This window comes from Cornus florida, unplaced genomic scaffold (assembly GCF_030987335.1).
Source record: "Cornus florida cultivar Cherokee Brave unplaced genomic scaffold, ASM3098733v1 CherokeeBrave_3.0.0_Hap2_Chr06, whole genome shotgun sequence".
In the NCBI taxonomy this organism is placed as follows: Eukaryota; Viridiplantae; Streptophyta; class Magnoliopsida; order Cornales; family Cornaceae; genus Cornus; species Cornus florida.
The window spans coordinates 47,020,044-47,035,505 of record NW_026775576.1 but is presented as its reverse complement, the minus strand read 5'-3'; the positions used below and the strand labels follow the sequence as shown (position 1 = coordinate 47,035,505).

The window sequence follows — 15,462 nt, the reverse complement described above, 5'->3', positions numbered from 1 at the left end:
CCCGAACGGGCCCTGCCGGGTCTGGAAATGTGGGATTTGAGTAGACGCGCTCAAACGGAAAAACTAAGTAAACAAAAAAGATTCAAAATGATAAAATATAAATAACGGAAGAAACAGCATCGAAATCTGAGTCTCGAGCAGAAAGTTATGCCCCAAACAAGTTTAGCGCAAACAGGGGCCAGAAACCCTGAAACTGTAAAATAACGACCAGGAGGAAATTCTAAGAGTCCACGACTCGACGAAAAGTGAAAATGAATCCCGTACGAGGATCCAGGCTCAAAACGAGGAATTTTGCAATAACTTTCATTAATTGCACAATGGCCCCTCCAAAAAGTGAAAACTGCGAAACTGCCCTAGAATAAAAATATCTTCTAAAAAGATATTTTCTTAGAAACCCTTGAAATAAAAATCTTCAAAAGATATTTATGAAAATACCGGAAGAAAAGAAAAAGTTCCCAAAGAACTTTGCATCCATGCCCCTATGGACACCGGAAGCAACCAGAGTACTTTACTGCAAAAGTAAAGATACGTATTTCATGGAAACTACCAAGAATGAAGATACGTAAAGTCAAAAACCAACTCCAAACATAAGAAGTGTGGTTATGCTAACAAAGTGACAAACAGGAAAAAGACAAAATAGGAAAAATGACGAAATAGGGAAAAAAACAAAAGTGAATAGTGTCGAAAAACGAAAAATGTGAAAATGACTCGGTCCTCAAAGGAAGTTGTCAATCCACAGAAAAGAGTCTCGAAAATCACTCCAAAGCACTTGAGACGACACTAAGTGATGAGGAACTAAACTCAGAAAGGCAAAGATCAACGAAAAAAAAAATATCCATAAAAATCTAAGAACAAAAAAGGAAGAAAAAAGACCGGGTCATTACAGGTGTTTGCATTTCTGGTGCTTGCACTACGAGTGCATACTTGCACTTCATGTGCATTGTGACACTTCAAGTGTTTGACTACAAGTTGCTTTTATAATATAACCCAAAAGAGAGAGCACGAAGTTTTTCAATTATATATTTCTAGCATGCAACTGTAGTCAATATCATATCTGTTGACCTTGAATCAAAGGTTTTTGATGATCATAATTCATTAATGATGTTCTATGATTACTAATGTCTTTTTGAGTGAAATTACAGAGCAAAGCATTCATCAAAACACCACTACAATACAAGGACAAAACTGAAGAAGCAACACCAAGGAATGAGCAAAGGACTAAGCAATCAAAAGTCAAAGTCAAGTCATCACAAGATATCAAAATGGGGTTAGCTAGGTTGGTGAGTTTCTTAGGAAGCCTTGTTAAAGTATATATGAACATCTTGAAGCTCAAACTCTCCAACATTATGCTTATCATCTCATTCACCATTACTAAGGAACAAAGGACTTAAGCATATCCTTATCTGAAAATGAACCAAGAGTTAGGATCAAAGCTTCAAGTTATTTCGGTCTACCGAAATAAATCTTTGTTTCATTTTGGTCTACCGAAATGAATATACAGATCCAACTAATAGTTATTTCGGTCGACCGAAATAACTGAGAGATCACTTCGGTCTACCGAAATAAGGAACTATGGCCAACCTGAACCATTTCGGTCTACTGACACAGAGAAGGGCTTCACTTCGGTCTACCGAAGTAAAAGTACTGAGAATGATATTCAAGCTTAAATCATTTCGGTCGACCGAAACAAAACGAGGCTTTATTTCGGTTTACCGAAACAAGAGTACTAAGAGTATGTGTCTAACCTCAAACCATTTCGGTCGACCGAAACACAAGGATGTTTCATTTCGGTCAACCGAAACTGCGTGTTTCAAAATTCAAATGGGCATTTTATTCTTGGGATGTGTGTCCAACAGCTATAACATTATCAGACATGTCTAAAAGTCTATAAAAACACTTCAGAACTTCATTTAAAAAGTTGCATACATTGAGAAAGAAAGTTTTGCAATCATAAAGTTTTTATCATACACACACACTTCATTTCATCAAAAGAGTATTAAGCTTCAAGTTATTCATACATACTCTAGAGTGAGCTAAATACTGTACTTCAGATCTGAGAGAAAGATCATCTTGTATTCCATCAATATACTTCAAAACTTGTAAAGGCTGGTATGGCCCAAGGAAGACTAAGAGGGTGTTTCTCTTAGCACTTAGAAGCTAGGAAGAGCTTCTTGTAAGAGGTTTGTTCTCCACCCGCAAGGAGAAGCCATAGTGAATTAGGAAGTCTCAAAAGAAGTCTTGAGCCGTGGAGTAGGAGTTTTCCGAACCTCACTAAAAATCACTGAGTACATGTTTGCAACTTCTATCTCTATCTCTATACTAATTGCTTTATGTATGTCTTAATATGTCTCTTCATCAATGCTGACTATTGAAGCTTAAAATTCAGATTGCATTATTCATTATCTGTCAAAGAAATTGAGTTTGTCTTTAATTAATATTTCAAGACCGAAAAATTGACTATAGTTTGCATAGACTCTATTCACCCCCCCTCTAGAGTCTAAACTTGGGCTACAATATCAATTATAATATATATCTTTAAAACTCAACAGATTTTTTTTTCTTGGGATTTGGCTGAGTACAACGCATCATTAATATATAATTTTGTTCCACATGATAACAAAATATTAGCTCTTCTAGGACCTTCAATGTAATACCCCTAGGGTTATCACATTCAATCAAGTCTACATGACCTGATATTGTATCTACATTAGCTTTGGCTAATGTCATATGGAAAAATATTTTCTATCTCAAAGAATAGTCTATCTCAAAGGATAGCGTGCATTGCAATGTTTGTTAGATATATTATCATTATTCATCTTGGACTTAATCAATGCATTAGCCAGATCCACCTGTATACGACAACATATGTAATAAAAGACCATTCAATATGCTGGCTCTAAAAGAGATCATAAATATGCATGGACGTACTACATGTACGTTTATGTCACACTTAAGCAAGATTTTTCCTCATATATAATGAAAGGATTATTGCGTTTACATTTCCTAGTGTTTACATTTTCCTTTTCTTTCTCCTTTCGTATTCTTATTTGTACTCCACTTCTGGTGGTTATGTTTGAATTTCCTTCTGGGATTATAAGTAGTAACGCCACATAGTGGACACCATACCACATGCATCTTTATAGCCATGTCACATAGTGGACACCATATATATAATACTCCCCCTTGGTGTCCACTTTATTATACCAAGATACGTTTAATATTGCTACTTCAGGAGTACAAATTGATATGGCTACTTCGGGAGCAAAGTTGGATGACATGGGCATCCAATCATATTAAACTATAGTTTCTCATTAAAATGAGAACAGAAGAATATCAAGACTGTGATCCTTCAGGGACGCATTATTACCTCTTTTAATTGTATTTTCAATAATTGGAAATACAAAAATGAATCTCTTTAAGGATCCATAGCAATCTTGCCTATAATATTAAAGACAACAAATAAAAGTCATTCGACATTTTTCAAAAATAAATATAAATAGCAATCATCTATAATCATAAAAGAAACATATATTAATTATCGAACTTATAATACTCGAGGACTAAAATTTATTAAACAATTTCAATTAGAAAATAATGATCGACTTAAAATATTTTCAGTCCAAAATCATATATCAATAATCTCAAACAAACTTTTCAATTGCGATAATATAAGATTTGCTCAATTTGGATATTATTTCTATCGGTACCAAAACTTGGTAGTCATCTCAGCCATGACGTGGACCAATGAAAAGCTAACAAATATTTTCAACATGGCACTATGAGGATTGGCCATATTGAAATTATTAAAGGAAAATGAGGCTACCAGTGGAATTATATTTGATATATTGTTGGGCTGCCAAGCTAAATGGAAGGTTGCTGAATTTTAATAGCAAATAGTTGACTACTTCATAGCATATTTGCTGACTTAGAATGAAATATTGAAATTTGGCAGTGGGTCAATAACTAAAGCCCTACAAACAAGGAAGGAAAGTTGAGTTATGATAAGGAAGCTCTAATTTTGATTTAGTTTAAGGCAAATAAGGAATATGGATTTTGACTAATTCAAAGGGAAGGCCATGATGGAGATGAATCCATTTTTTATAGCTGGAGAAGGAAAGTACATTTGAAGAAAGAGACCTAGTTAACATTAAACCCAATTTGAATTACAAAGGAGAGAAAAGAGAAAATCAAGGAAGGAGATATTTTAGCAACAAATTAGGAAAATAAGTTGAGAGAGACTTCTATAAATAGAAGTATTGTAATTCATTCCAATTTGTCTAGCACCACCCATAAAACATGAATCAAAATTCATTCAATTGACTCTACGACATCTTATCAAATCTTTATTTCTTTTGTCCAAATGGCAAATTTCATTTAAAGAAACTAAGTTCCAATAACTTACTCTTCTTTTGCAATGCTTTAATTATGCTATTTATATTATCAATTACTATTTTATTCAATTGAATTCAATGACAAATCTTTGATCAGATTCTTGTCATGTAAATTCAGCCAGTTTACTTCACTTTATTATTTTCCATGCTATTTCCATTTAGCCAGTTCTTTTAAAGTCAATTTCAATTCAGTTTTTACCTCCCAAAATACAAGTGAGGATTCTGTTTTACATATAAATTTATTAAAAACTATTTTTAATGTACCTCTTTTAGCTCTCAAAATATAAGTGGGAATTCTGTATTTCACAAGTCAAGATTGCAGTCCCGTAGAAATAAAACAGGTGTATTAATTTCTTATCAATGAAATAAAAAATAGGGTAAAGTGTAAAAATTCACCACGAACTATGTTGAAATTTATAAATAACCCACTCGAAGTATATTTTGTGCACAAAACTCCCGAACTATCACATTTAGTTGCAAAATGCCCTAATGCCTTAACTATATTTCATTAAATGATCATAATACATTTTCTTATTAAATTACACTAAATCTATTTTTCTTATTGAAATAAATTATGAAAAAAAAAAATTATACTAATTTGATGACATATTCTCCATTAAATTTGAATAAATTTACTTTTAATTTTTGAAATTAAAATCTTAAGTAGATTATTTCAAAACAATTTAAGTAATTTCTTAACTTTTTATGAGTATAACGCATAAAAAATAATTTGTTTTTTATTTAGGTAATTTATTGAATTTTTTATGAATATATTGTAACTCTAATTGTCCTAGTAGTCTCTGTTATGTTTCCCCCATCAATCCAAATAATTACTTGACTTTGTGGTCGTCTTTGTTTATGTTTGGCCCACAGACAAAAATAATTGATACAGTAAGGATTCATCACATGACTTGTGACAGTCCTTTATTTATGTTTGGCTTTACACACAAAAGCTCAATAATTGACTTGTCCTTAGTCTTTGTTAATGTTTGGCAATTCTTACAATAACTGATTTTATTGAACTTGAGTATTAATCTATCAAAAACTGTAGTTAATGTAGCTCTTTTACCTCCCAAAATACAAGTGAGAATTCTGTTTTACATATTAATTTATCAAAAACTGTTCTTCATGTACCTCTTTTACCTCTCAAAATATAAGTGGGAATTCTGTATTTCACAAGTCAATATTACAGCCCCGTAGAGATAAACGGGCGTATTAATTTCTTATCAATGAAATAAAAAGTAGGGTAAAGTGTAAAAATTCTCCTTGAACTATGTTAAAATTTATAAATAACCCACTCGAAGTATATTTTGTGCATAAAACCCCTGAACTATCACATTTAGTCGCAAAATGCCCCAATGCCTTAACTATATTTCATTAAATGAACATAATACCCTTTCTTATTAAATTACACTTAATCTATTTTTCTTATTGAAATAAATCATGAAAATAGATTATACTAATTTAATGACACACTCTCCATTAAATTTGGATAAATTTACTTTTAATTTTTGAAATTATTTTTTAAAATAAAAATCTTAAGTAGATTATTTTAAAACAATTTAAGTAATTTCTTAATTTTTTATGAATATATCGCATAAAAAATAATTTATTTTTTATTTAGGTAATTTGTTAATTTTTTATGAATATATTGTAGCTCTAACTGTCTTAGTAGTCTCTGTTATGTTTCCCCCGCCAATCCAAATAATTACTTGACTTTGTGGTCGTCTTTGTTTATATTTGGACAAACACAAATAATTGATATGGTAAGGACTCATCACATGACTCATGGCAGCCCTTTATTTATGTTTGGCTCCACAAACAAAAACTTAATAATTGACTTGTCCTTGGTCTTTATTTATGTTTGGTTCCAGAAAAACCATTATGCCCATGCTCCCAAATATATAGAAAAATAATTTTAAATATGGAATTTGAAGAGAGAATGAAGAAAGGTCATGGATTTTTTATGAAGGGTTGAAAGTCAGTTTTATAAAGTAAGCCAACATCTAAAGCTAAAAATCCAATGTTGCAATTATAATGGATGGCAACTGGTAATGTATGTGAAATTCAATTCTCAAAATAAATCATTAAGGTGCCCATTTCATATGCGCATGTCATATTCTGGGTAAGTTTGAAGAGATATATAGATGAAACTATATATATGATATTATTGAATATTTACTTGTGTTTAAGGCTAGAATATTTATATTGAATATATGGTATTTATAGAACAAAACTGTGGTTGTAAAATAAGGGTATAACCGGACTGTTCATAACCACTGATCTAATTTTTTATTTTTATTTTCTCTGAGAATTGTATGCATATTTGCAGTGAGCCCAATAAGTGTAGCCCACACAACTTGGAGGCAAGAAACAATGACACAGTAGGCTTTAAAGAGCGTAAAGCGAGCAAAAATCAAAAGGCCCAACATCCAACAGTGGGCCTTTACTTGACTTGTCAATTTTACAAGTCCTTTGCCTTTCTATTGGGCCTATTTGTTCATGGGCCAACCCTTACGTAATTATCCACCTATCTATACAACTTGCTTGAATTTTCGAAAATAAAAATTAAATTTCAGTGTGTTTTTGTGTTCATGCAACTAAGAATTAATTATCTCAGTTTGAATGTCAGTTTCGAGATCTAGTTGAGAAAGTAAAGATGATTTAATAAGCAAATGTGTACAAGAATTAATTACTCAAAAAAAAAAATGTGTTCTAGAATTTATGCTTGTGCATGAAGTTTATTCTCAATTATTTTTTTTGGGCTATACTGATTGTGTATGAAGTATACCAAAGTTTTTACCCAATTCGTATGTGTGGGGATCATCTTGCAATATTACAAATAATTAATTAGCAACTTGTTTTGATTAATTGAAATTTTATATATTTATGAAGTTAGGTGTATTGTCTTTTTACACATTTATTGGTAACAACTAACAAACACAATTTTAAGAGTAAAAATTAAAGTTTAAGAAGTTTTTCTCATTTAAATAATTCTTACCAATAAAAAATAAATATTACTCTCAAATAAATATTAAAATTATATTTTAAGCAATTAGACATAATTGTAAATTACAACAGGTCAACAACATAAAATTTTAAAAGATAAAAAGTAAAATCTAAATTAATTGAGTTTCTTACGGAATTGAGAAAGATAAATTATTTTAATATATAAAGAGTGTCTAAAATAATATGATTGTTACTTACCCAGCTGAATTGTCAATTGTCATGAATTAGGCTACGTGATAAGGAAGGGATGCACTTATATATTTGGTCAATTATTCCTTGGAAACAATAAATTAAGGACCACTGTGCCCACATACAACTCTTTTTTCCAGCCAATTGAGTACTAATTGAATTAGACAAAAAAAATCACTCATATTTGGGACATACAACTCTAGCTTATAAATATGAATATACCTATAAGAAAAAGAACTAAAATTATTTTTAAATTGAAACCTCAAAAAATAACTGCAAAAGGAAAATCAATAAATCATAATAAAATAGAATAGAAGAAATAATGAAAAAAGAAGAAGAAAAGAGAATATAATCAAAAACCCTAAACTGGACAAACATAATCCATCGAATTCTACAAGAAAAAAAAAAAAAAAAAAAAAAAATCAAGAATTAAGGACAAAGGTAAAATCAATAAAATCGTACAATATACATAATAATTGCAATTTCTATTAAGGATTTGCAAACATGCAATATATATATATAACTAACAATAAGGTTTATTAAATAAGACTAAACAACTTAGAGAAATTGTATATTCATACTCAAATAGAATAGAAGAAATAATTAAATTTAAAAAAAAAAATTAAAACCTCGAAAAATAATAGTAAAAGTAAAATCAATAGAATCATAATCAAATAGAATAAAATAAGAATGAAAAAAAGAAAAAAAAAATACACTTAACCAAAAATCCTAAATTGGACAAACCAAATCCATCAAATTCACATGAAAAAAAAAATATCAAGAAATAAGGATGAATGTAAAATTAACAAAATCGTATAATATACATGATAGTTGTAATTCCCACTAAAATTTTCAAACAAGCAAAAAAAAAAAAAAAAAAAAAAATCTATAAATAACTAACTATAAGATTTACTAAGTAAAACCAAACAACTTAGAGAAATTGTAAAAAAAAAATTGACATGCACAAGGATTACCCTAAGCTGGACAAACCTAATCCTATCAAATTTTGTAAGAAAAAAAAAAAAAAAAAAAAAAAAAATCAAGAAATAAGGACAAATGTAAAATCGATAATAATAAAATAATAATTTTAATAAATTGTAAAACATAAAGCATTTCAAAAGTTAATTAAAAAAAAAAAAAAAAAAAACAGTTTTAAATAGAGTTAAAAAATATATCTAATTTTGGAAAAGTGTACAGTCGTCACCATTCTTCTATATGCAAATTTAAATGCAAGAATTTTCATTTTATACAGAATTATTGATGTTATGTCGGGTAACATAAAATTGGTATCTTGGAATTAAAATGGAAGGAAAATTAGTTAAAAAAACCTTTATTATTATTATTTTTTTCTAGGAGTTCACTTTAAACTAATTTTTATGCAATTTCAATTCTAAAATACCAATTCCATGCTACCCACAAAATTTCCTTTTGTTCTCTTTCTCCATGTCCTTAACAGAGGGAACTAACAATAGGTAAATAGACTACGAGACTTTTTTTGGTCAATAAATATTAAAGTTATTTTTGTAATTAAAATCTCACGTTAAATAAAACACATTGGTTACCATCCATTGTCAAAGTCTTCCTCCAATATACACAATAATTGTATTTCCCATTAAGAATTTTCAAACATGCAAAATAAAAATAAAATATATTATATAAAATGAAACAACTTAGGGAAATGATAAAAAATATTGACATGGACAAGGTCATCCTACAATATCATACATAATAACTGTAATTCCCATTAAGAATTTTCAAACATAACAAAAAACTATAAATAACTAATGATAAGATTTATTAAATAAAATGGAACAACTTAGAGAAATTGTAAAAAAAATTGACATGCATAAGAATTCAAACAGGACCTTTTTGTGGAGATCCACTCTCTCTTCTGCCACCCAAGTGTGCTCGATTAATTATTTGAAATACTTGACACTTCTTGTACTTTTAATAATAATATATATAATAGTATTTAAAAAAAAAAAAAAAAATTGGTAACTTATGTTTTAATAATGGTGAGGAGTTGTAAAACTTTATGTTTGTATTTTAATTTGTAATTTATGATTTACTTATTTTATTATTTATTTATTTTTAATTACTTATTTATAGATAATGATGATTTGAAATTCTTGACACGGTTGTATTTTTAATAATAATATAGATATTGATATTTATATAAAATATGCCATAATATGTATAGATAATACCATAGGATTACGTACGGAGCACATTACAAATATTTGGCAACCAACCCTTTTTATTTTTCTTTTTCTTTCTTCTCTACCCGCTCCCCTTCAACTGACTACTTTTTTTCTTCCTTTCTACGCGCAGAGTACATGTATCAAATTGCTTTGTTATGATTGGTCCATTCAAATTGTTTTGCTATCGCCACCGATTTGTGGGATCAGATTCACGGTATTTGTCCCTCACTAAAAAAGCAGTCTTTGTTTATTTCTTAATCCTCTCATTGGTGGTGGTGCTGCCCCTGTTTACAATATGCTTCATAGAAATTCCTGATTTTTTTATTTGTTTTTGTTGAATGTAAATTGTCTGTTAGTACGCACAATTATGTCTTGATCTGTTATTAATTTGCTTCGAAGATAGTTCGAAGATTAGTTGTTTATCTTTCTTTTTTAGGTTATTCCAAAATACTTGTCTACTTTCTAAAGTTTAAACGACATATTTCACATATTTACATAAAATACCCTTAAAATTTTAAAAAAAATTCAAACTTAATTATATATATATTTAAAATTGAAAAGGTATGTTTGTAATTTTTAAAGGGATCAATGCAATAATTACATGTCCTCTTAAAAAGTTCTACTCCCTAAAAGAGACATCTAATATAAGGAAGTGGGAGTATGAAAATTGGACTGATGGTCTATCATTGATTTTTATGTGGAAACACTTGGAATCAAAGCTTTTCATGAGAAAATACTGAAGGAACACAATATGATCTCAATTTACTTTCTAGGTTCATTTACCAAAACTTGATAAAGTTGGGTAAACAGAAAATAAGCTACCACCTAGAGTAGCACAATCCCTTTCTATCACATATTGATAAACGACCAGTTTATATTTTCTATCAATTCACAGTTGTAACATTTACATATAGAATAGTAACATATCTTAGTAATAATACCACCACCTTGAGATTTTGACAGTGCATAGCTATTCATTTTCTGCCTTTCTTGGACTTCTGTTTCCCTTCCCGCTTTTCTTGGACTTGCTGTTTCCCTTCCCCTTGTTTTGTGCTTCGGAGGAAACATTAGCCGACTTCATAGTGTCTTCATTAGAGTTGCTAGTTCCCTTACCCTCAGCCTTGCTGTCATATGGTGCCTCACTCTAAAGCATTTGTGTCTTCAACTACATTTCATCAAAATTCCCTCTCTTTTATCATCCAGAGGCTTTAAAATATCGGAAATTTCCCATAAAAGCCCCCAATCTGTTTGCAGGTTGCCTTCCTTTCCATTCTTAGTGTTTGTGCTCCGATCTTCCATGGAAGCAAAACTACAAGACTGTACAATATAACACTTCCCCTGATCATCACAGTTCAGAGAATTTTTTTCACCCCATGAATTCCTTGAAGTCTCTTCAACAGCTACCTTTTTCCCTTGGTAAGCTTTGGTATTCGTGGGAAACAACACTCTCATGATATCCTCTTTGCATTGCATATCTCTCATGTCCACAAAAATGGCATCAGGGAAAAGTAACTCTGAACAATCTCCTCCCAAGCTCACTACCACAAGAGGGTCCCCTATCTTTTTAAATGCTTCAGCAACACTTACTTTTACACCTTCAAATACACTAAAGTCATAAATTTTTCTATCTTTCCGAAGGGCAGTGAAGAATTCCCTTGGTAACTTTGAAGTAATATCATTCCACCACAGCAAAGAAAAAAGTACATCAAAATAATATCCAGTACCCGCACAAAGTAAACACAATAAAACAAAAAGTCTCAGCACCAGCAGTGGATAGTAGTAATTAAAATTAATGTTAGAATTTTTAATCCAATCTGCCGTTTCCTTCTTATTATAAACAAATTGCTGGAGGCTGCGAGACACAAAACCAAATATCACGTACTTAGGCATTTGCACATCAGTTACTAAATTGGCACTGGGGTTGGTGTTTGGTTGCAGATGAAAAAGCCACTCAATAAATGAAGACTTTGTAGTGAGAAAGTATCCCTCCTCCTGCACGTAAGATGCTGAGATCAGAAGGTGCTCAACAAGATACAAGAAACAACTAGGTGATATATAGTCAATTTCATTCCTCCAATTAACATTAAAAGTATCTTCCATAGCTTTAAGGAATTCGTGAACCAAAGAAACCCCAACAGCCTCAATAGAACTGCTGGAAGGTGAAGATTCTATATCTTCTTTCCCTCTGACATTCTCAACGAATACCCTCCATGATGAATCCACATCAAACCTTTTAACAAACTCCTCGCATAGTTCATCAGCTGGCGTTTTAGATCCAAGCCACACCATTACCACCCTCCCTATTTGTCCATATGTCAGTTTACCTTTGAGGTTCCTACAAATAACTTCTTCAAGCAACTTCCTTGAAAGCTCAGTTCCCCTCAGAGAAATCATATTCTCTGCCAATGATTCTCTCCAGTCAAAAGGAAACACTTTTTGGAAGTACTCGGTAGATAGTTCAAAAAATGTCTGCAATTTCCTAGTATCATGGTGCTTGAGATCATGAAACTTGGACTCTAGGAGAAACTTTGTAACCTCAAATATATGAATGAGACATATGCTTTGGCAAAACACAGATGAGGAATTCCTGGCAGTGAACTTATAGAGGGCTTCAAGCTTCACCAACACCTTCATTCCAACAGCAAGTAATTCTGCATGCCAATGAGTCCGGGCAGCTGAGACAAACTGGTGAACATCAACAGATACCAACTTTCCACTACTTCGGAGAAATCTGTCGTCAAGTTCTCTCACCCAATCGGCATCAGAGTTCATCAAAACATAAGTGATATTCAGATTATTGAACTGCTTTCGCACGCCAAAATAATTCAAACAGAACTCACCAAAACCTTGATATTTACTAACATTTTGGGTTTCAAGACACCCAAGATACTCAAAGATATTTACGACATACTCTTTCCACATATTCCAAAAGTAAACCAGTGTTTCAACATACACAAGGTTCTGTGAAATTTTTTCTTCTGAATGATTTGTCAGATCCACTATCAATTCATCTTCCCATGCATACTTTAAGGTATTGAAATGAAAATGAGCATCCAGAATTTTTCTAACGGATAAAATTTCTCCCCTGAGGCTTTTCTGTCGTTGGGAGGCATTGAAATAGTTATTCAATTCAAACAACTTACTCTGTTCATTCGATAAAATGTTAACCTCAGTACAAACAGATTCATAGAAAACATAGGATTCTGAGAAAGCATATGATTCTTTCTTTGCTAACAATTTGGCATTTGCTAAGAGTTCTTTCTTTTGTGCAAACTGCTTCAATGGCCAACCCTTGCTTCCAGAAATCCATAGTGAGTTGGAAAACACATACCAGAGAATGAGCAATGATGCATCACAATAATGTCCAGCCTTCCCTAGCAGCTCAGCTTCCAGTAGAAGATCTCCTCTCAGCTTTGCAATCTCTGCCGCCTCCAAAAAGTTTCCTGATTCTTCTTCCAACAAAAAGAGTTCATCAAGGCAATCCAAAGACTTCAAGAAATTGCGCCTCAAATCCATTGAATGAAAAGTCCTAACAAATTTCATCATGGAATTGTTATCTTTAAGCTCAAAATAGTTAAGTGCACAACTCTCCAGAAACTCTTGTTCAATTTTTTTTTATTTCACTACATCTTGTGATCATATCACCATTCATAGGAATATGTTGTTTCCAGTATTGGATACATTGAAGACCCAAGTCCAATAATTTTCCTTTGGTGCAAACTGATAAGCACTCGGAAAAATAATTGCCCTTAGCATACACTTCCGCTGAATGCAAATAGCATCCTGCTAGAGAAAAACATTCACCAGCTTTCTTCAGCTTGGATTCCCCACATTTTTCCAAATAAATTCTACCTGCAGCAAAAAGAGTAACAATCTGAATGTCAAACTTTTCCAAGCAAAAAATGGATTAAAAATTCTGCTTAAACACTAGATACTTGAAGATTATAACAATACCATCAGAATGAGATGAAAAGAAAAAAAGCAAACAGTATAGCTGCTATTAATTGTTAAAGAGATTCAATCTGAGATTTAAGTTCTAGCCTTAAAAATGAAAAGAGATGATACTATAGTGAACTTATCTTGGTGCTATCCTACCACCCAAAAATATTTCAACTGAATGCAATAACTTTCAGGCATTTCATACAATACATAATCCCACAACATATATAATTAGACAAGTAAATGCATCCTCTTAAGATCAAACAAAAATTACAAAATAGATAGACAGATAGAGCCACCAAAAAAAAAAAAAAATGGAGAATCATTTCCTACGAAAAACCAATGGCTAAAAAAAAAATATTCCATCTAATAATCTTCTTGCGCATTACTGAACATATCTTAAATTAGATCTCTATTACGATACTCCTCTCCCAAAAGATATTTCACATCCTCCACCCACCACAATACTCCCAATTTGTGATGCCACAAAAGCTTTCAGCATTCAGACAGATTTAAGTAAAACCAGATTTCATTTTCTAATGGAGATAAGAAACTAGATATATGAAGAGCATAATAAACTAATTTCCTAAACAATATTTTCAAATTAATATTACTTTTATAAAAATAAGGAAAAAACAAATACCTGCTCTTTCATACTCCCCCAGATCACAAAAACATTCTGCTGCAGACTCGGTCCTACCAATCGAATCAAAGATTTCAGCAGCCTCCCTAAGTACAGTAGAAGACATTTCAGGATTTGAACCACGCAAACGGTCAGCTGATGCTTTAAGGCCAGTAGCCTTAGCCCTTTTCTCCCACATTGTGTCTCCAGCTCTTTCAAAGCACATTGTTGCCATCTCATAGTTATTTTCCCAAAAGAGCTGCAAAAACACAAAGATCATATGTATGAGCAGAATCATTGACACAAAAGAAAACAAAGGTTGTTAAAATTAAAGGAACATACTTTGTTATTATTAATAGTAGCACCACCAACAAGAAAGAGTAATTCTGACTTTTAGCAATGACAACAAGAAAGTAGCAGCGGTGAAGATATAAAGATAGATAAAGCAGACCTTTATACCCCGTGACTTCCACTCCTCTGGGCTGCTTACAACTTGCATTGCCTGTGCGAGTGAATCATCGAGTTGCTTCACTTGGACCAGGCACAATGTCTTCCAATAATCAAACATAGGCTTGGATAGTTCATCGATGTTCTCACAAATCCATAGCCTTTGCCTTGTGCGAGTGATAGCTACATATAGTTGCTTCAGTTCAGAACACAAGATACTGTGTTTTGTCTCACTAAATGTTGGAAATGATTTGGGAGAAGTAGCATCTAGCATATCTTGTTCCTTCATAAATTCATATATTATTCTCCACTGATTTTTCAGAGGGGAAGACCCAAAAAAGTTGTCCAGCAATACATCCTACAAATAATATTACAAGAGGAGTCCATGAACAGAAGATAATATTTAATGGAGATGTATTAAGTGTCTCCAACAACACTTTAAATAAACCATAGCCCCAACGGATAGCAATTTGATTGAATAATCTAAAAGAGACACATTTTTTGTTTCTCTTTTTCTTTTCATAGATTCATCGATTTAAGGGGAGAGGTAGCACAAGCCCCGGAATAATAATAAATGAATTGACAAACAGAGTCGCAATCATATATATATAATATAGCAGCAGAAGGGTTATCTTTGCTGTTCACCATGTGGAAACTGAGACAT

General features: G+C 31.7%; 1 protein-coding gene across 1 annotated transcript; it reads right to left on the bottom strand.

Annotated features, from left to right (window-relative positions):
* Positions 1-13,603: 13,603 nt before the first annotated feature.
* Positions 13,604-15,240, bottom strand: LOC132314042 (uncharacterized). Its single transcript, XM_059812962.1, has 3 exons — positions 14,803-15,240; positions 14,344-14,610; positions 13,604-13,642 (listed from the first exon to the last, which is right to left on the bottom strand). The coding sequence occupies exons 1-3, from the start codon at positions 15,085-15,087 to the stop codon at positions 13,604-13,606; spliced, it is 591 nt and encodes a 196-aa protein (XP_059668945.1). The 5' UTR covers positions 15,088-15,240.
* Positions 15,241-15,462: the final 222 nt, after the last annotated feature.

What these genes read in the sequence shown, in the direction of transcription:
- LOC132314042 (XM_059812962.1), bottom strand. Translation starts at nt 15,087, where the DNA reads ATGAAGGAACAAGATATGCTAGATGCTACTTCTCCCAAATCATTTCCA. An exon ending in GGAAGTCACGGGGTATAAAG is followed by an intron (nt 14,611 to 14,802) that starts GTCTGCTTTATC and finishes GTGTTTTTGCAG; the next exon opens with CTCTTTTGGGAAAATAACTA. An exon ending in TTTTCCTTATTTTTATAAAA is followed by an intron (nt 13,643 to 14,343) that starts GTAATATTAATT and finishes TTTTTGCTGCAG; the next exon opens with GTAGAATTTATTTGGAAAAA.